General features: G+C 36.4%; 1 protein-coding gene across 1 annotated transcript in view; it reads right to left on the bottom strand.

Annotated features, from left to right (window-relative positions):
* Positions 1-2,276: 2,276 nt before the first annotated feature.
* Positions 2,277-20,510, bottom strand: part of LOC149833929 (uncharacterized) — a 39,928-nt gene continuing 21,694 nt past the window's right edge. Inside the window, exons 3-9 of the mRNA XM_090011117.1 lie at positions 5,013-5,097; positions 4,704-4,889; positions 4,444-4,614; positions 4,130-4,345; positions 3,242-3,413; positions 2,954-3,125; positions 2,277-2,869 (exon numbers count right to left, since the gene is read on the bottom strand). Coding sequence (XP_089867243.1) covers positions 2,737-2,869; positions 2,954-3,125; positions 3,242-3,413; positions 4,130-4,345; positions 4,444-4,614; positions 4,704-4,889; positions 5,013-5,097 — 1,135 coding nt within the window. The 3' untranslated portion in view covers positions 2,277-2,736. The remainder of the gene's footprint in view (positions 2,870-2,953; positions 3,126-3,241; positions 3,414-4,129; positions 4,346-4,443; positions 4,615-4,703; positions 4,890-5,012; positions 5,098-20,510) is intronic.

Genomic DNA, 20,510 nt, shown 5'->3' with positions numbered 1-20,510 from the left:
AACCAACATGACTTTCCCCCCTTTCCTTTTGAGGAGAACAGCGAAAATCCAAGAGAGAAACTTACGCCTCCAAGGCGCATGCAGGGACAGCAAAAAAACAAAACAAACAAACATATACTTTGTATATGAAACCAAACTTTTGTTTTTTTGAAAGGCAAGCGGGGGTTAGGCAGACCCTACCAGTTATACAACTATACCATTGGGTTTTGAACCTGCAACGTCCCAACACAAGGAGACATGCACTAGCTGCTCCTACCAGACAAGCGGAGCCCCGTTGGTACAAAACCAAACTTTTCAGAAAAAAACCAAACAGGTTCTTCATGTCATTTCAAACTAAGTTGAAAAAGAAAAAATACTTTGCACCAATGTTGTGAGAGGCGTACGCCTCAATACATGAAGCGTACGCCTCAGAGGCAAGGCACACGCTCAAGGTACTGAGGCGCACACTCAATACCTGAAGCGTACTGAAATGTAAGGTTAGTTCAGAGTGGTGGCTTAATGAAGGTTTTTTTTTGTAGTTGGGTCACGTGCAATGTTGTGCAATCAAAGGCTTATTTGATCATTATGCTCCTGAGAATAGGAAAATGTCGTTGTCGTCCATCCCCTGCTTGTGAGTACAGGTGAGAGGGTGGTGCGATGTTAAAAAGGAGAGGTTTGTGGTTTGAGAACCTGTCGACCGTCCATCTTAGAGTTGGTAAGATGGACAGCGAGGGTGCACTCGCTCATGCATTGTGGGGGTGTTGGGGGTCGGCTATCCTAGAGCTTGGAGGGAGGTGGGTTCTTGGTGAGCTTTGATGGGTCGAGCCTAGTTTCTGCTCAGCTCAGCCTGTTTGCTTGTAAATTTAGCTTAAACTGTCGATTCTGACATCACCTCCCTGTCCGGCCCCGATCAGTTAATGGCGGATGCAGAGATCGGTGATGAATCTGATGATGGCAAGATTCGATATGGACTCGAGTTCAGTCTTAATGCAAACATATCCGGTTAGATAAACGGTTCGGCTTCATAAGCCCAAAATTTAAAACATTACTTCAATATTTAATATGATTTTAATGCCTTTTAATAGTGTTTCACTAAAAAAGTAAGTTTATCTATCAAATATCAAAAATAAGTTTTATTAATTAAAAATGAAAAATCAGTGTCCTCTTACTGCCTACCTTGCCTTTCTTTAAACATCTTTATTTTATTTTCTTATGATTTTGTACTAAAATAACTAAAAGCAAATTAGTGGTTCTTATTTAAAATTTCCATTATTTTATTAATATTATATATTTTATTATTTTGATCATGAAGCTTACGCTAGAACGCCTTGAGGCATACGCCTCGCTTCATAACATGCTCAACGCCTCGCTTCATAACATGCTCAACGCCTAGCTTCGCCTCATCGCATTTAACAACCTTGCTTTGCACCAGTTCACTTTGGCTTCAAATTTATCCTTATCTTTACATGGAATCTGAGCTCAACATTGTTTGAAAAATGTAAATAAGAAACATTCAACTTGTCACAGAAGTTTATATAAGGAGGATTGAACGTGATAGCTGGATCGCTAGAGTTACACCGTCTTACTTGACGCTCACAAATTGAGTCCCATCAGGGGTTATCCCGCAGCTAGACTTTAGTATCTACATATATAAGGGCACCACTTTTTATGGACCATGCCAACTTTGAAAATAAAAGCAATTGGATATTTGTATTTGATAGAGTCCAGTATAAGGCTACCAAGGTCTATGGACCATCATACCTTGAGGGTGCTCTTGAATGGCGGGGCACACTCGTCCCGCATACCCCACACGCAGGACTGTGGCAGTCCCGATCAAGCAGGACGGATTTGTAACTTGCGGCCTGCTTCGGTGGGATGCCATAGTGCGACAATGACATTTTGGATGCACTTGTATGAACAAGTGTGCCCAGAATGCATTTGGCCCGCCATTCAAATGGCCTTGAGGGTCATCCGGGTCTAGATCTCAATCTACCTGATTGAATCAATCAGGTTAGAAGGAACAGTACCTAGTTTGTGGATTTCCAATTTGCATCTGACCACAGACCTACTCAACCCTTGTCCAACTCAACCCGGGGTCAATCACCATGTTATATTCTAGGTCTCAACTGGGTTAGTGCTGAGCTGACCAGAGACTTGGGCAAACCAAGAACTCTACCAACACGTCTAGGAGCCTGCTTAAGTCATCCTAGAGCACACAGACTTCAGCAAGAAGTCAGATCTACAAATGCACGAGTGCTGCATCAATTTAATATTTGACGCACACCAACCCACACATCTGAATCCAATGTCGGAGTATTTTAAAGCTAACAAAACCAAACTAATGACAATGAAGCACACTTCATCTACAAAAGTACATTCCTCTTTTCCAATTTCTGAATGGATAGTGTCAGATGGAATGGAACAAAAAAGGACCATATCATATCCAAGCCCCTATATATATGATTTATTCCAAAAGATTTAAAGTAGGAATTACAAAGGTACCTCCAGCTTCATACTTGTTGAGTACCAAAAAGCCCACAACTTTCATATTGAACACACATAGTGTTGGGTTCAACCGTCAAGACGCCCAGTAGTGAAGAGGATGCAACCACAATGGAAAGTTCTAAACCTCATTGAAGAGCTGACTGTTACCTAATCACTGTTACAATCCTCTCCTAGGTCCACTCCATGCAGAACCATTTTGTCCGTCCCATCTGTAAAATCTAGCATACCTAAGTCATCTATTTGATATTAGTTTCATCCCTGCTGTTGCAGTGCTTTCTGTTCCTCTTGCTGCTGTTGCTGCTGCTCATATATCTGCATGAAAGCTTCAGATAGAGCTACCATCTGTGGAAGAGTTTCAGCCACATGAAGATCTTGCATTTCATACCTGGAATGACAAACAGGGAGATAAAAAAAAAACTTACTTTATGTTAAGGTATACAATCTATAAAGCCAAAGAAAATGTTTTCACCATAGCTCTTCTGATTTTCTTTGAACAAATACTCTGTAAAATCCTGCCCCTGGCTTGCCATCATGAACAATATTAGCAATGAGATCATATTTTGATCGCAACTTCTTGTCGGCTTTAGGGGTGAGCAATGGAATGTAATCCTTTAACTCAAGGTTCTTCACAGGAAAATTAACTGTGTCATGCAACACCAGAACCGATCAAAACATGTTTAAAAAAGGAAACAACATGAACCGAAAGTACAGGAGAAATATAGGATGCGAACACTAAAAGGAAGAAAAGAACACTAACCAAGAGTAGGATTTTTCTCTATGAAAAAATTGTTGTTTGTGAATCGGCGCATGTGCAGAATCAAATATTGTGGCAGCTTTGTGACACGGTATCTCATCCTTGCTATGCATGGCCGCACAACTTCAGTGACAGACTCCCCATCAAATTTCTTCAATATGTTAAATAGCGGAACCTAAAATAACATAACCCTGGGTAAAAATCTCACCTAATAGATCAGAAAAAAATAAAAAAAGCAAATTGTTCATCAAGTTTGAGCACTAATCAAACCATCAGTATCTTCATATTGATTGGCCAGGAAGTTTCACATGATATCAGTTCTTTACTAAAAATGACTACTTCACCTGGCCATGAAATTATGAAGATATGGGACCAACATGAATGTTATCCAAACGCACATGCATGTCGAATAAGATAACTCTCAACTCTTATTGCCTTGTGGCTCTCTACTGCATAATGGGCTTATTGGCCAGAAAGAAACTCAAGAAATTTTAATTCCAGATCATGCAGGGCCACTGGCTGGCACAAGATCATTCAGGGGGAAGTGACTGCATATTTTTTTCTAAGGTGGTCAAATTCTGATACTTCTTGGATTGGCATTCCTTTCCCTTATGAATCTATGGATTTGTTTCTTTGAATTTTTCATTACCTTTTCAACTCATGTGCCCGTTTCTGTTTACACACACACACACATGCACAGAGAGCAAGGTCTTCACTATATAGTCAACAGTTCATAGGAACTAATCCCCACCTTTGCATCAAAAAATGACATGCTTGGATAACAATGAGAAAAATTAATACAATGAAAATCCTCAGCATATGGCAATTATAGGAGATAGTACAAGCCTTCCTAAATAGAAAGTTAAATAATCATTAGATATGCTCACAAACCTGTGGAATAATATTCTTTTCCATCACATCTTTAAACAGAGGAGGCGGAGGAAGATCAAGTCCAAGCATTAAGAACGGCATCTTGCATTTTTCCATGATAACACTACCATTTTCCAAACCACCCTCCTCGGCATTTTCTTTATTTTGCTGATCTGCATTTTCTTTCTTCTCAGAAGATACTTTCTTATGGATTTCTTTCATGACTTCCAGCTCCCCCTGTTGCAAATAGCTGGTTTAGACAGAAGAATGACACAAACACAATAAGAACCTTTATGGGCAAACAAATGCTTAAAAGTTTTGGCAAATTCAAGAACCTGAAAGCACTTGTATATAATACTACTGTTGGGTTTCTTTGAGCCTCCAAGATCTCTGTGCAGTGTATTAAGTAGCCAAGACATGAACTCGACTGGATCAGACTGCACACCTATTCGAAAGCATTTTTTACTAGCTTTCATGACTGCCTGTAAAAACTCATGAGGACTGACCTGCAGGTGAGTTCAATTTAAATTTAAAACTGCATTCAAGTTTCATACTGTAAAGCTAGTACCTGTAAGGGGTATCATGAGTTACATACCTGACCCTTAAAGTTTCTGGGATGCCAGATTTTACGTGTGAGTTCTCCAAAACGGTGAACAAGTGGTGATTTGAAGCTTTGGTAGTTCTCAGGAATAAGAAAGAAGTTCCTTAAGGGTGTAACACGCATCAGAGACTGAATTGTAACATTCACAAAATCAGTTTCCTTTATGTTATTGAGGCCCACCTGTGGGAAAAATACAACAAATGTCATGTTTTACGGATGTATAAAACTAAATTAAATAAAAACAGAAAACAACATTGAACCCCAAAGTTTTCAAATGCACAACACGAGGAGCTAGCTAATCACCATTCCAGGGAGATAGTCAGAACCATCAAGTGCCCGTGACCACAGCTTATTTTTGTCTATTTGTTCAACCTGCTCAGGCTTAAACCTGCATTTACAATATAAAACCAACCATGTAAGCCATTGGGCTACTCGCTTTATCTGCTTAACAAAGTTTGCTTCCTTGAAAATTTGCTTTAACCGAAGCTTCATGTATGCTTTCATAAAACTCAAAAGCCTCCTAAAAATAGAAAATCAGAAAATCACAGCTAGTTTAACTTGAAAAGAATAGCTATGCAGGATCACATGTAACATAGTGTCATTAACTCATCTGGGCCTTGTCTTAAAGACAGGACAGTACAAATCACAGAGACATAGTTTCTGCTCTTTCCAATATACTAAAAAATATGGATGAGATATTCACCCCATCCAGGAGCGGAGCTACATACTTGCCAGAGTGGGCAAGTGCTTACCCTTCCCTCCCTGCGTGCCCCCCACCTACATCCCCTCCCCTCCTCTCTCTCTCTCTCTCTCTCTCTCTCTCTCTATATATATATATATATATATATATATATATATATATATATATATATATATAGAGAGAGAGAGAGAGAGAGAGAGAGTGTGATGGGTAGGTCGGTGCCTACCGAGCTTTGGGAAGATTGTTTCTATTTTTTCTAAAATCTGACCATATAGATGTGATCTACATGCTTGATTTTGTGGGAATCGACTTTTGGATCGTCCGATTCCAACACCAAGTTAGGTTTTTATAAGATTCAAAAATCAATGGTCTACAATTTTTAAAAATATTCAATGCTTAAAAAATCATTTTTTCTCAAAAAAAATATGACCCAAGTGTGATTTTCTAGCAAATAGATCATGCAGAACACATCTATAGGGTCAAATTTTTGAAAATCAACCTTAAAACCCTTATCCAAGCTCGGTAGGCGTGCAGTAGGCGCAAAAAGCATCAGGCACCTACCCATCTATATATATATATATATATATATATATATATATATATATATATATATATATATATATACCTGTGTGTGTGTGGTAATGAAATGAAGACCTTACACAAAAGTACGAATCCTCGCAACAAGTGTCTATTAAAGACACCTTAACCATAACCCACAAAAGAGCACAAATGAGAGAGCTCAAGAATAAAATAATAAATTTATTTCATTCACATAAAAATGCTTTACGGTACAATGATCAAAAGTTTGTTTAAGAGAAAATAAAATCTAGGAGTGACGAGAGGTTTGGTGAAGAAATCTGCTAATTGGTATTCCGATGTAACATAACGCAGAGATCCCATGTAGATACTTATCTCTGACGTAGTGACAACCTATTTTGATATGTTTGGTGCATTCATGAAATGTTCAATTGTTGACTATGTAGATTGCACTCTTGCTATCACAGCACATGCGTGATGCTTTTATCACTTCAACTCTAATGTTAGCCAGTAGTTTTTTCAGCAAAACTATCTTCATCATTGTGGTGGTCATGACTCGATATTCAACTTCGGTTGACGAAAAAAAGACCTTCTGCCGCTTTTTGCACCACCACAAAATCAAGGATTCACCTAAGAAAACACAAAAATCAGTGGATAAATGTCTCTTATTAGGATCACTTCTCCAATCAAGATCAATATAAGCAATCAAATTTAATGAAGATGAAGCGGACAAGAAGAGGCCTTGAGAAAGGAAAGACTAAATATATCTAATAATAATCAAAATGGCTCTCATGTGAACAAAAGTGGGAGTGTGCTGAAATTGACTAGATATATGTACAGTGGATGCTATATCAGGTCTAGTAATTGAGAGATAGAAAAGTGATTCAATAAGTTATTTGTAAGGAGTGTGATGTTTAAGAGGTTCTCCATCATCAATTCGTATTTTGGTGTTGACAACCTCTGGAGTATCAATTCTCTTTTCATCTATGATTCCAGACCTCAAACTGTGAAAGTATCTTTAATAAGATACTATGATCAAGACCTTAATATTCTTGATGATAAACCACGTGCACTCATGCACAATAAGAACTCTTAGAACACTTGTGCACAAAAGCACAACCCACTAAATCTCACAAATGCTCAAAGGCATAAAAGAACAGAAAAACTTTATTAATCACTTGAGCTTTGACCCAAAGTCATAGGAATACAAGAGGGGGAATACCCCTTTTTATAGAGGAGGTGGAAACCTTGGAGGGGCTCCACTTCTAGTCATTGAAGCCCCTCCAACGGTCACAAATGTGACCGTTGGAAGGGGCCCAACGACTAGATGGTGGGCCCCTCCGAGGTATACACTACCTTTTACAAAAAGAAGAAAATAAAAAAGGGAAAGAAAAAAGAATTAAAGAAAAATAATTACAACATATTCAAAAAATGAATGTGCAAAAAGACTAAACTACCCCTACGACTATTACAATAAATAAATATATATATATATATATTATATAATTACATTGATTTGATATTACAATTTAACACCCCCCTCAAACTTAGGGCATGATGACCGAAAGTTTGCCTAGAAGAAAGTTGAACTGCGAAAAACACAGTGCTTTGGTGAAGAAATCTGCCAACTGATATTCTGAAGTGACATACGGAAGTTCTATGACTCCTTTCAGATAGGCTTCCTGAACATAGTGACAGTCTATCTCAATGTGTTTAGTCCGCTCATGAAACATATGATTTTTGGCAATATATATTGCACTCTTATTATCACAGCATAGCTTGGTGAACCCTTCTATTGTGATCCCCATGTCTTCTAACAAATGATAAATCCATACAATTTTTATGGTAGTAGTTGTCATGGCACGATATTCAGCTTCAGTTGAGGATAAAGACACTTTTTTCTGCTTCTTGCATCTTCATGAGATCAGCGAGTCTCCTAAAAACACGCAAAAACAAGTGGTGGAGTGACGATTATTTGAGTCACCTTCCCAGTCAGAGTCACTATAAGCAATTAACTTTAATTCAGAAGAAGAGGACAAAAATACTCCCTTATTTAGTGTGCCCTTTATGTATCTTACGACCCGCAAGATGGCACTCATGTGGACTGATGTCGGTGCATGTTGAAACTGACTTGCAGTATGAACTGCATGAGAGATATCTGGTCTAGTAATACTCAGATACATTAATGACCCCACAAGCTGTCTGTAGGGAGTGGGATCGGAGAGAGGAATATCATCATCAATTTTCATTTTGGCTCCTACTATAACAGGAGTTTCACAAACCTTATCATTCGTAATACCTGACCTGTCAATAATCTCAGAGGCAAGTTTAGTTTGAGATAAAAAATACCCTCTATGAGAGTATGCTACTTCGATACCCAAAAAATAAGTTAGAAATCTCAAATCTATCCTTCAAAATTATTTTTATGCTTTTAACCCCCTTAGAATCACTTTCGGTTATAAGTATATCATCCACATATAAAAGCAAAATGACAATCCCTGCATTGGTTTTTCTAACAAATAAGGCAGTGTCAGTGAAACAAGATGAAAATCCATTTTCTATCGTTACGGAGTTAAAACTATCATACCAAGCCTTGGGGGCTTGTTTTAAACCATAAAGTGCTTTGCGAAGGCGAAGTACTTTCCCCTTAGGAGTCTTCATTCCTGGTAGAGCATCCATATATACCTCTTTATTCAGATCACCATTTAGGAAGACGTTTTTAACATCCATTTGATAGATGTTCCATTTGTTGATTGAGGCAACGGTAATGAGACATCGAACAATAACCATTCGGGTCACAGGGGCAAAAGTTTCTTCATAGTCAATCCCATATTCTTGACTATATCCTTTTGCTACTAATCAAGCCTTATATCTCTCAAGAGATCTATCGCTCTTAGTTTTTACTTTAAATACTGATCTATATCCTATTGCTTTCTTACCCTTAGGGAGATCTTGGAACTCCCAAGTCTTTGCCCTGTTGAGAATTGAAAGCTCACATTTCATTGCTTTCAGCCATTCATCATCCTTTTTGGCTTATTCGAAGTTTCGAGGTTCTATATAGGAATAAATGGCACTAAGGCAGACTCTATGTTTAGGAGTAAAGGAGTCATAAAATAAACCTAGAAGGCATATTTCTACTTCTCTCAATCCTTCGTAGGTTTTCATCATTTGTTGAGTTGAAATTACTAGGTTCACTGTATTTTTCAATTGCACTCCTAAAATTGTTTATATCTCTATGGGTATATGTTATAGGATCTCTCAATGCTCCTTCATTAGTATGTTGGGAAATAGGAGGATGGGAGGAACCATCTTTTTTATCATTGACTTCATTATGAATGAAATCATCATTATTATCATCATCATGTGCTAACATTTCAAATAAAAAAGACTAATCCATGTTTTCTTCAAAGGGTTCACTCTTTTCAAAACCATCAACATTTTTCAGAAAACTCACATTTCTGGAAACATATAATTTATCATTCTTAATATCATAACAACGAAACCCTTTTTGGGTTTCGGAATATCCAAGAAAGGCACAGGCAATGGCTTTCGGTGAGAGCTTATCGTTCTTGTCAGTAAGAACAAAGCATTTGCAACCGAAAATTCTCAACCGACTATAGTCGGGTTCTTTGGTATACAACATTTCAAAAGGCGAGATATTGTTCAAAATTTTCGAAGGTAGCCGATTTATTAGATAGACAGACGCTAAAATAGCTTCATCCCAAAAACCTTTTGGAATATTTTGAGAAATAAGTAGAGTTTGAGTTGTCTCTATTATGTGTTTATGCTTTCTTTCGGCTAATCCATTTTGTTGAGGGGTTTTCAGACAAGATCTTTGGTGAAGAATACCATGACTTTCAAGATAATTTTTGAATTCACTTGAAAGATATTCTCCACCAGAGTCTGCTCTAAAAATTTTTAGATCCCCATTGAATTGATTTTTAATCATCATATGATAGGTTTTAAAGATCAAAAAAACTTCATATTTGTGTTTAAGAAAATAAATCCAACAATATCTCGTGTAGTCGTCAACAAAAATGACATAATATGCAAAACCTCCTTTTGACAAGACAGATGTCGGTCCCCATACATCCGAATGGATAATTTCAAAAGGTCGTGTTGTAAACATAGATCTTTGACAAAAAGGTAATTTTTTCATTTTTCCAAGTATATAGTCGTTACAAGTGAAATCACTTTTACATAGACTTTTAACAAAAGGTAAATGAGAATTTTTTACAATATTTGGGTGTCCAAGTCTCTTGTGCCACACATTAATATCCTTTTGTTAGATAACATTACAAAAAGGGTTTTTTGAAATTTGAAGTGAATCGACATAGTATAGATCGCCCTTCCTAGAGCCTTCCCCAATCAATCTCCCGGACCGGCGATCCTGTATCCAACATTTGTTAGATGAAAACTTTATATCACACCCATGATCCGAGAGTTTAGAAACGAAAAGTAAATTTAAGTTTAATTTGGGTATAAATCTAATTTTTGGAATAAAGAACCCTTGTTTTTTAAAATTTTCTATTCTTTTTACTTCAAGAGATGTTTCATCAGCGGTTGAAACAAAGGAAAAAGATGATTTTTTTGAATATTGGGAAAAAGAACTAAAACTTGGAGTCATATGAAAAGAAGCACTCGAATCTAAAAGCCAAGAGGTCTTACCGGGAGGAGAAGAGTTTGACATGACAGCTCCGGAAATAGCCCATTTTAGAAGAGGTTGAAGTGCATCCACGATTTGTTGCAATGAGAGAACTCCATTTGAAGATGACGAGCAATCTTCCTTTTAAGGTTGGGATGCAGTAGCCATGGCTAATAACTTTTTTCACTTTAGGCAAATAAGCTTAATGTGCCCTGGTTCCTTACAAAAGCGGCATAAAAGCTTGCTATAATCCCTCTTCCCTACTGGACCATTTGAGTTTTGATTCTTGAAGTGATGAGGCTTGTAGGTTCTTAAGGTACTCCCCGGTCTTGAGACGACATTAACACCTTCATTTTCTTCATTATTAGAAGATGTAGCTAGAACACTTGGGTTGTTTTTTCTTATACCCATACGAGTTTCTTCCCCACTTAGCTTAATAATTACATCTTCAAGAGAGGGGGAAGTGAAGGCGGATAAAAGAAAAAATCGGATTTGTTCGAATTCAGGCCTAAGCTCATTCAAAAAATTAAAAAATCTATCTTCTTCTAATTGTTTATGATGAAGCTCTATAGCTTCTCCACTCCACTTGGGTTCGAGCATAGCAAGCTCGTCCCAAATAGAAGAGAGTTCGGCAAAATACTCCCTTATAGTCATCTCCCCTTAATGAAGAGTGAGCACCCTCTTTTGGAGATAATACTTATAGGACAAGTCCCTAGAGGTGTACATCTTTTCAAGGTACTCCCACGCTTGAGAAGCCTTCTTAAACTTGATAATATTGGCGTTAATTCTTGTTTCTACGGATAAGAAAATCCATTAGAGGATTTTAAAATTTCTCCTCTCTCATTTTTCATGCTTTTTGGTGTAGTCTTCAAGAGCCATGGCTTTTTCTTCGCCTTCAAGGATTTTTATTTCTCCTTTCTCCATCAAGGTTATCTTTGGCTCTGGTTCGGAAATCGAGCCTTGGACATAGCCACAAAGCCCTTTTCCTTTAATACGAGCCTCAATGTTTCCGACCAAAACGTGATAGTTGGACCCATTGAGTTTGATGCCGAGAGAGAAATGGGAGTCTTTTTCACCCATTAAAGAGGAGACATGATGAAAACGAATACGTACCACAAAGGATTTTTAGATCTTTCTTGATAGAAGAATCTTCTAAAACATTGGATGAATAAGATGATCCACTCCAATCTCCAAAAATTTGAGAGAACACTTTTCGAGGCATCAGAAAAAAAAAGAATCCACACAATCTTTCTTTCTCCAACCTTGCTCTGATACCATGTGAAAGTATCTTTAATAAGATACTACGATCAAGACCTTAATATTCTTGATGATAAAACACGTGCACTCATGCACAATAAGAACTCTTAGAACACTTGTGCACAAAAGCACAATCCACTAAATCTCACAAATGCTCAAAGGCATAAAAGAATAGGAAAACTTTATTAATCACTTGGGCTTTGACCCAAAGCCATAGGAATACAAGAGGGGGAATACCCCTTTTTATAGAGGAGGTGGAAGCCTTGGAAGGGCTCCACTTCTAGTCGTTGGAGCCCCTCCAACGGCCACAAATGTCCGTTGGAAGGGGCCCAACGACTAGATGGTGGGCCCCTCCAAGGTGTACACTACCTTTTACAAAAAGAAGAAAAGAAAAAAGGAAAAGAAAAAAGAATTAAAGAAAATAATTACAACATATTCGAAAAATGAATGTATAAAAAGACTAAACTACCCCTACGACTATTACAAAAAATAAATATTATATATATATATATATAATTATATTGCTTTGATATTACAATTTAACAAAAACAATATCAAAAGCAAACTTAGATTGAGATAATAAATAACTTCGAGGGGAATAAGCAACTTTAATTCCTAAAAAATATCTCAATAAACCTACATCAGTCATTTCAAAATGATTTTTAAGAAGTTTTGTAATGTTTTCAACTCCCTGTTTGTCTCTCCCGATGATAATCACGTCATCCACATACATAAGAAATCTTAATAAACAAAGTAGTGTCAGTCAAGCAAGTTTTGAATCCAATATCGAGCATATCATGACTAAACCTATCATGCCAGGCTTTTGGTGCCTGTTTAAGACCATAAAGAGCCTTTTCTAAATGAAGAACTTTACCCTTAAGAATACTTATACTAGGTGGTGCCTCTATATATGCTTCAATTATGTTTTCATTAAGAAAAATATTTTTGACATCCATTTGAAATATATGTCATTTTCTAACAGAAGCTAAGGCTATTAAGGTCCTAAGTATAATCATCTTAGCAACGGGAGCAAAAGTGTCTTAGTAATCCATGCCATACCCTTTGGAATATTAATTGACCACTAATCTGGCCTTATATCTTTCAAGAGTTTCATCACTCTTGGTTTTAATCTTATAAACTCACTTACAACCTATAGGTTTTTTTCCTTATAGAATATCTTGAATAGTCCAAATGTTAGCTTTTTCTAAGGCTTCTAATTTTGTCCTCATGGCTTCTATCCATTCAATAAATTCTTCAGCTTAAGTATAGGATGAAGGTTCTATATACGAGTGTATTAATGCAACGAAGGTTTTATATTTAGGAGAAAAATATTTGTAGGAAACAAATTTACCGAGAGGTTTAGAGACTCTAGATGACCTTTTGTTTTGTACTCATGAATATTTTTCTAGTGCACATGGAAGATTGGATATCTTATGTCTTGAGTATTGCAAACAATTGGTGTCCCTATAGGTTTGCTCTTTATTAATTACATTTTGTTCTGTATCTATAATATCTTGACCATCATCAAGGTCACGTTCATAGTCACAACTATCATACTTTGAAGTCAAATCTATCAAAAAAGAATACTCGATTACTTCCCTGGCTTTTTCAAAATAAAAAAACCTTTCCTTTTTCAAGAAAGATACATTTCTTGACACATACAAATTTTCATTTTTATTATCAAAACATCTATAGCCTTTTGGCTATCTACATAACCTAAGAAAGCACAAGGAATGGCACGAGGAGAGAGTTTATCATTCTTGTCAGTCAAAACAAAACATTTGCATAAAAAAACTCTTAATCAGGAGTAATCAGGAGTTAATTTAACAAGTTTTTTAGTTGGGGTTATATTTTTCAAAGAAGAAGATGGTATTCTGTTAATTAGATAGGTAACAGTTAGGGTTGCTTCAGCTCAAAATTCTTTTAGTATTTGGTTTGGTATCAATAAGGTCCTAGTAGTTTCCATAATGTGTCTGTGTTTTCGTTCGGACAAACCATTTTATTATGGTGTGTGAGGACAAGATCGTTGATGTGTGATGCCATGTAGATTGAGATAATTCTTAAATTCTTTTGACAAAAATTCTCATGAATCGGTACGAAAAATGAAAATATCATTTTGAAATTTATTTTTAACCATTTTGTGAAATGTTTGAAAATATAAAAAGACCTTCGATTTATGTTTAAGTAAATCCAAGTATGCCTAGAGAAATCGTCAAAAAAAATTACAGAATATGTGTATCCGACTTTTGATATGACTGGTGTGGGACCCCAAACATCTAAATGTATTAACTCTAGTGGCCCAAAGAAAACAAAAGTTCTATCATGAAATGGTAATCTCTTCATTTTACCAAGAATACAATCTTTACAAGCAAAATTTTACCAAACTTGAAAAATATTAGATTTTAGATATATGAAGATGACCAAGTCTTTTGTGCCATAGATGCAAGTCCAATTTTTGAACACTATAACAAAAAATATTCTTGGGTAATTCCAAAAAATCCATATAGTAAAGGCCTCATTTTCTATGGTCTTCCCCAATCAGCTTCCCTGACTGGCGATCCTATACCAACAACCATTAGAAGAGAAGAAGATCTTACACCCATAATGAGATATTTGAGAAACATACAAAAGATCTAAATTTAATTTGAGAATATATCTAACTTTTGAGATAAAGAATCTTTTGGAGTTTTGAAAATCTTTGAAATTTACTATTTCTTTTATTTCAAGAGATCTATCACCGGCTTTGAAAACATTTGACACACTTGAATTGTTATGACATTTGAACAAACTATTATTATTTGGGGTCATATGAAAAGAAACACCAGAGTCAAGAAGCTAAGGAGAATTATCGGGATCAAAAAATGATGAAATAACTGCTTTTGTTGAGGCTTCAGTTGAGGAAGATGCTCCTTTGAGAAGAGGTTGAAGAATTTTCATTAGTTGCGCCATAGATACAAGTGCATCTTGATTGCCTTGGTCTTTTGATTCATGTGATGAGTCGACTGATGCAACTTTCTTTTTATCTCATCTTTTTAATTTGGAGCATTGAGGCCTACAATGTCTCAGTTCATGACAATAGTGACAAATCACTATTTTTTTGTCATAATCATTGCCTTATTTACCGAAATGAGGCGGCCTATAGGTGCACATATAATTCCCCGATCTAGATACGGCTACAACGACATCCTCTTCATTATTTGGAGTATGATTTTTTAGCCTATTCTCCTCTATAATTAATTCCACAATAGTGTCAACAATGGAGGAAACTTTCCCTCTATGTAGAAGGGTCAATTTGGTGGTTTCAAATTCCGGCCTCAAACTATTTACAAATTAGTAAAAATGTTCCATATCAAGTTATTTTTTACAAAACTCGTTATCTTTAGAATAATGCCAATTTGGTTCAAGAAGAGACAACTCTTCCCAAAGTTTGGACAATTTATTATAGTATTCTCTAATACTTTTGTCCCTTTGGGTCATAGTTCACACCTTGTCTTGTAAATTGCACACATGTGCAATATCTTTGAAGGAATACATATTTTTAAGGTATTTTCAAGCCTCATTGGCATGCTTAAACTTTGCAAGACTAGAGCATTTCTTGATATCTATTCTATTAATTAGCCAAAACAAGATTTTGGCATGTCTCATCCAACGTTCTTTCCATTTTTTCTCATATGTAACTAATACCTTAGTTTTCTCTCCTTCTACAAGAAGTCGCTTTCTCATTTTTTATTTTTATGAGAAATAATTTTGGTTCCGAATCAGAACCATCGACTAACCCCCACAACCCCTTCCCCTAAATGTGGTGCTTAATAATTGAAGCCCATCACATAATTGGTATCATTTAGTTTTATGGGCATGATGGTGACTTTATTATTGTCATCCATTCTTACAGGGGTGAGGGAAAGAGAAAGTAGATGAAAAAGAAAGAAAAGGAAAATATGAGAAAAAGGAGAAAGAGCAATAACACAATCACAATTCCATGATTTTTGAGTAGAGTCAACGATCTTTTAAACCAACGAACCACTCTTTTCTTCAACTATGCAAGCACAAGAATACTTGAATCACAAACAAGACAAATAAACTTCTTGCCATAATGGCATGAAAATCGAGGCAACAACTTTCCAAGATCTAGAAGCTTCTAAGCTCTAATACTATGTAATGAACCATTTACAAAAGCACAAATGCTCACAAGTGTCTATTAAAGACACCATAACCATAACCATAACCCACAAAGGGCACAAACGAGAGAGCTCAAGAAACAAATAATAAATTGATTTCATTCATATAAAAATAAAAGCATATTACAATGAGAGGGGAGTTACCCCTATTTTTACATATAAGAGAGAGGGAGAGAAGTGCCTTGAAGAGACTATAAAAGAGTTGTTATTTGTAGCTGTTGGACTAGCGCCAATGGCTTTTCAAACTAGTCAACATCTTGATGTTGACTAGTTTGAGTCTAGTTCAAAAGGAACTAGGCAACCTAAAAAGGCAAAAATAAAATAAAGAAAAGAAAAAAATATAAAAATATAAAAATATACATGTATTATATATAATTATATATATCTATACATTTATGTATATACAATTTTTAACATGGATGTGTGTGTGACCACCCTAACTTGGATTTCTGGCTCCGCCCCTAGGTACATCTCTCACAAAAACAACTTTTAAGGTTCTATTGGGTTACATGAGGGTGGATCTCCCAAAAGAAAGAAAAACAGGAAAACATGTTGGGGGCATGGTTTTGGACAAATCCTCAAATTTGTAGGGTGATTTGATGCCTTGATGGAAAATCGAGAGAATGATTGTTTTTTTTAAAGGTTTGGGTGTGAAAATAAAGGATCCCCTTGGCCAAAACAAACCCCACCCAAAAGTGGAAAATCACTGAGAAACAGTAGACTGTATGGTACCAGTCATATCATATAGTACAGTCGTGATTAGACATTACGGGGCCCTGTACCTTGTCAATTCAGGTCCCACTATACTGATACATCATGTTGTATTGTATGATATGTTTTTTACGACATTGATATGTCCATCAAAATAATATGATAGCCTATAATGAACGAGTAGCTGATATAATAGAATGCTAAAACATTCAGCCTCAAAAAAATGACTTAACAGTACCAAATTATTTGGTAACAGTAACACACATGTAGACAAATATATAGCAACCGGTATTGGTCTTGCAATAACATTGGCAAGGGTTTTCTTCGGTGGAATTAAAAAAAGTGGCTTTCTCAAGAAATCTTCAGATTTAAAAAAAATCAATTTCTTGGAAGACATCAGCGAATTGTTGTGATGATACTGCAATACTTTCATTTTTAGAGTTTTCTTTATTATTATTATTCATTTTTTTTAATATAGCACACGATTTTGGAGTATTCATTTACAAAGAGGCTCTTGAATTGTGATAAATTGAAGATAACATGATTTTTGGTGGCTATAATATGTTTGTGTGTATGTGACCGCACACATTACTTTTCTGTCACCAAGGCAAAATAGGTCAGAAAGCAAGAAAGAAGGGGAATGCTGGAAGGCTAGAGTATTTATGATGATCGATTAGGATCCATTCACCCAGATATAACATGACATCTTAGTCCAATCTGCAGATTAAACTAAATTTCAAATGGGCCATTCACTCCTGGCATTTCCAATTGCAGCTGAAGCTTTAGAATAATTTTTTTTTTGCTCATTACTCAAACATCTTTTATCCCTGGTTGCCAAGTTTCAAGATCTCTTGGAAAGGTTCAAAAGTGTCATGCCCTTAATTTCAATATCTTATCATACGCAAGCACAACTAAAGAGTTGCCCGTTGTGCTAGGTGGAAGTCTTTAAGAAAGTCAATCCACAAGGAACAGGACAGAAAAACTCTCCAACCAGCAGTGGCATCCAGTAGTGATGCTGGAGATCAGGATGTAAAGCTTCTAAAAGTTACTACCAGTCTATGATACATAAATCAGTGCTCCTCTGATTAGTGGCAAAATACCATCGGTTTGCATAACAATTGATTTGATAGGATACTCAAATCTAAGCTAACTTTTTCTAGAAGTGCTATTCCTAGGACTATTCTTAGTAAAGTATTGAACTGTTATTGGCCAAAGAAGGTTATGTTTGAGTTTGTCATAAAAGAATTATGTCAATAGATTCCTACCAAAGAGAAGGATGATGTTGAGTCAGTGACATTATCTTAGAACATAGTCACAAATATCGGTATTGGATATATCTCAGCGAGGCATTTCTCGCAATATTATAGGTTTGGTGAAAACTCTCAGGACTTAAAATAATAAAAGTATATAAAAATAACAAAAATAAGTAAGAAAATATCATGTTTAGATAATAAAATACATATAATAAAAGAAATAAGTAAAAAATGAAAAATAAAGAAGAAAAACATATTTAAGATTAGAAAATAAATAAAAACAGTAACAACAATTGATAATATCATGATACTATCATGAGCATATCAGGATATTCTCGTGATAATATCACGATCTTATCAAATTGGTGATATTTTCAAAATATCATGATATTTTATCTATAATATCGTTTGTTGAAAATACAGCAATAATATCACGATATTTTAAAAATATTGTCGAAATTTGTGACTGTCTTCGAAACATCTAGGATGAATCTTGGCTGGCAATTTCCAGTTTTCCCCTCCTCTTAATTGTTATCGAGCAACAAAGCCATTGACTACTACCTGAAAAACAGTATGGGTCTGGAACCAGATCCAGACCCGTGTGTGTTGTTATGTGCCACTTAATGGCTTTATTGTAATTCTCATATTTGGTTGCTGGGCAGTTTAATACCCTAAATAGTTTGTAAACACAAACTATAAATAATCGATTTCAGGGCTGCGGGTGATATTAGCTGCAGTCGATACACAGTTGGTATCAGCCCTTCCCATCGTGTCTTCCTCTTCACTGCAACAGATCCTGGTGATACAAAAATTAACATGGTATCAGAGTAGACCACTGTTGGGTTTGAAGAAGTCTCCAAAAGGTATGACCAAAGAGACGTCTGATCTCCAAGTCAATTTTTTTTCCATAGCTTCTCTCTCTCTTCTCTTTTACCTAATCTGCCTCTAAACAGAATCTGTTTTTCACGATCTGAATCTCCCTTTCTACTGAAATCTATTCCTGCGTGAAGTCTTCTTCTTTTCTTTTTTCTTTTATAACAAGTCTATGATCTGGTAAAATCAGATCATCCACTTCCCGTTATCCCTCTTTTGTCTCTCCCCACTGAACGTTAGCTCTGGATATTACATCTATTCCCTGTTATCTTGCCCCTTCCTTAAGAATCAACGTCCTCCCAGTTTCAGCCACTTCTATTTCTGAGATCTATTTCATTCACGTGCTTGGGCTTTCTGAGAACCTTTCAAAGTGTCACCCAATTTCAGCCCAGTATTCCCCATTCATGTGCTTGGGTTTTCTGGGAAGTTCCTTTTGCTACTGTGTACTGCGTTTTATATCTGTTTTGCATGCTATTCAAGGCAAAGTATATATTTATATAAAAAAAGGGCAAAAAATATTGGTTAATTGTAGGATCTGAACGTGTCTATTGGCAGCTGATTTCAGATTCGAGCCTGTGAACAGTTGTTGACCCTAAACCCTAAAAAAAAGGGGGCGGGGGGGGGGGGGGTGGTAAAGAAGGACGGCTCACGGTTAATCTTATTTACACCTCTTGTGTGTGCTTTGCATTTTCCTTCCTCTTGTGTTATGGATTCTTTCTCGTCCTTCCCATCTCATTCGGGCCTTTCCTCGAGCTTTCTTAATCAACTTGTTTTTGACTTGGACTCAAACTTCTTGACTTGGAAGAGACAGATTATTCCTTTTATAAGGACTCAAGGCCTCCTTCGTCATCTGGATGGAACTACTTCAGTCCCTCCATAATTTATTGCATGTGAAAGAAAAGATGACAAATGGGCGATCTCAACTGTATATGTCAAAAATCTAGAATTCGAGACTTGGGAAAAGAAAGAACAGTCAGTTGTGGCCTATATCACTTCAACTTTATCGCAGGAAGTGCTCGTAGCTATACCTGATGATTGTTCAGCTAGCCAGCTTTGGCATAGATTAGTTCAGACATATTCTCAAGTTTCGCAGGCGAGAATGGTGTTTTTAAAGCGAGAGTTTCAGTTGCTCAGAAAGGACAGCATGACCATCATGGAGTTTTTAAATAAGATGAAGACTATCACAGACCAGCTTGCCATTGTGGGGTGCACGGTAAGTGACACAGATATGGTTTAGCAGACTCTGAGTAGGCTAGGGCCTGATTATAACATGATTGTTACTTCTCTATTGTGCTTGCCAGTCCTCTTTACTTTTGAAGAGTTGCACGCCAAGTTGATTCAGTATGAAATGACTTTGAAGGGTTTTTTTGAGGAGTCACACTCTCACACACATGCTCAGGAGGTTCTTGCTACAGGAATGTCATATGGGCGAAGACGAGGAGGTTTTGGGTTTCGTAGAAGAGGAGGACAAGGACGGGGAGGGCAAGGTGGACGTGGACTGCTGCCTACACCAAATATGATGCCAAATGCGCAAGGGCAAAAGACAGTACACACTTGTTATCTTTGCAATAAAAGAGGACATATTAAGGCAAATTGTTGGTTTAATCCTCAGAATAAAGGAAAGTCCCCACAAACAGATATCAAGAG

The sequence above is a fragment of the Nuphar pumila genome, chromosome 6 (genome assembly GCF_984573655.1).
Source record: "Nuphar pumila chromosome 6, dmNupPumi1.hap1.1, whole genome shotgun sequence".
In the NCBI taxonomy this organism is placed as follows: Eukaryota; Viridiplantae; Streptophyta; class Magnoliopsida; order Nymphaeales; family Nymphaeaceae; genus Nuphar; species Nuphar pumila.
This window is presented reverse-complemented; position numbering and strand designations above follow the sequence as displayed.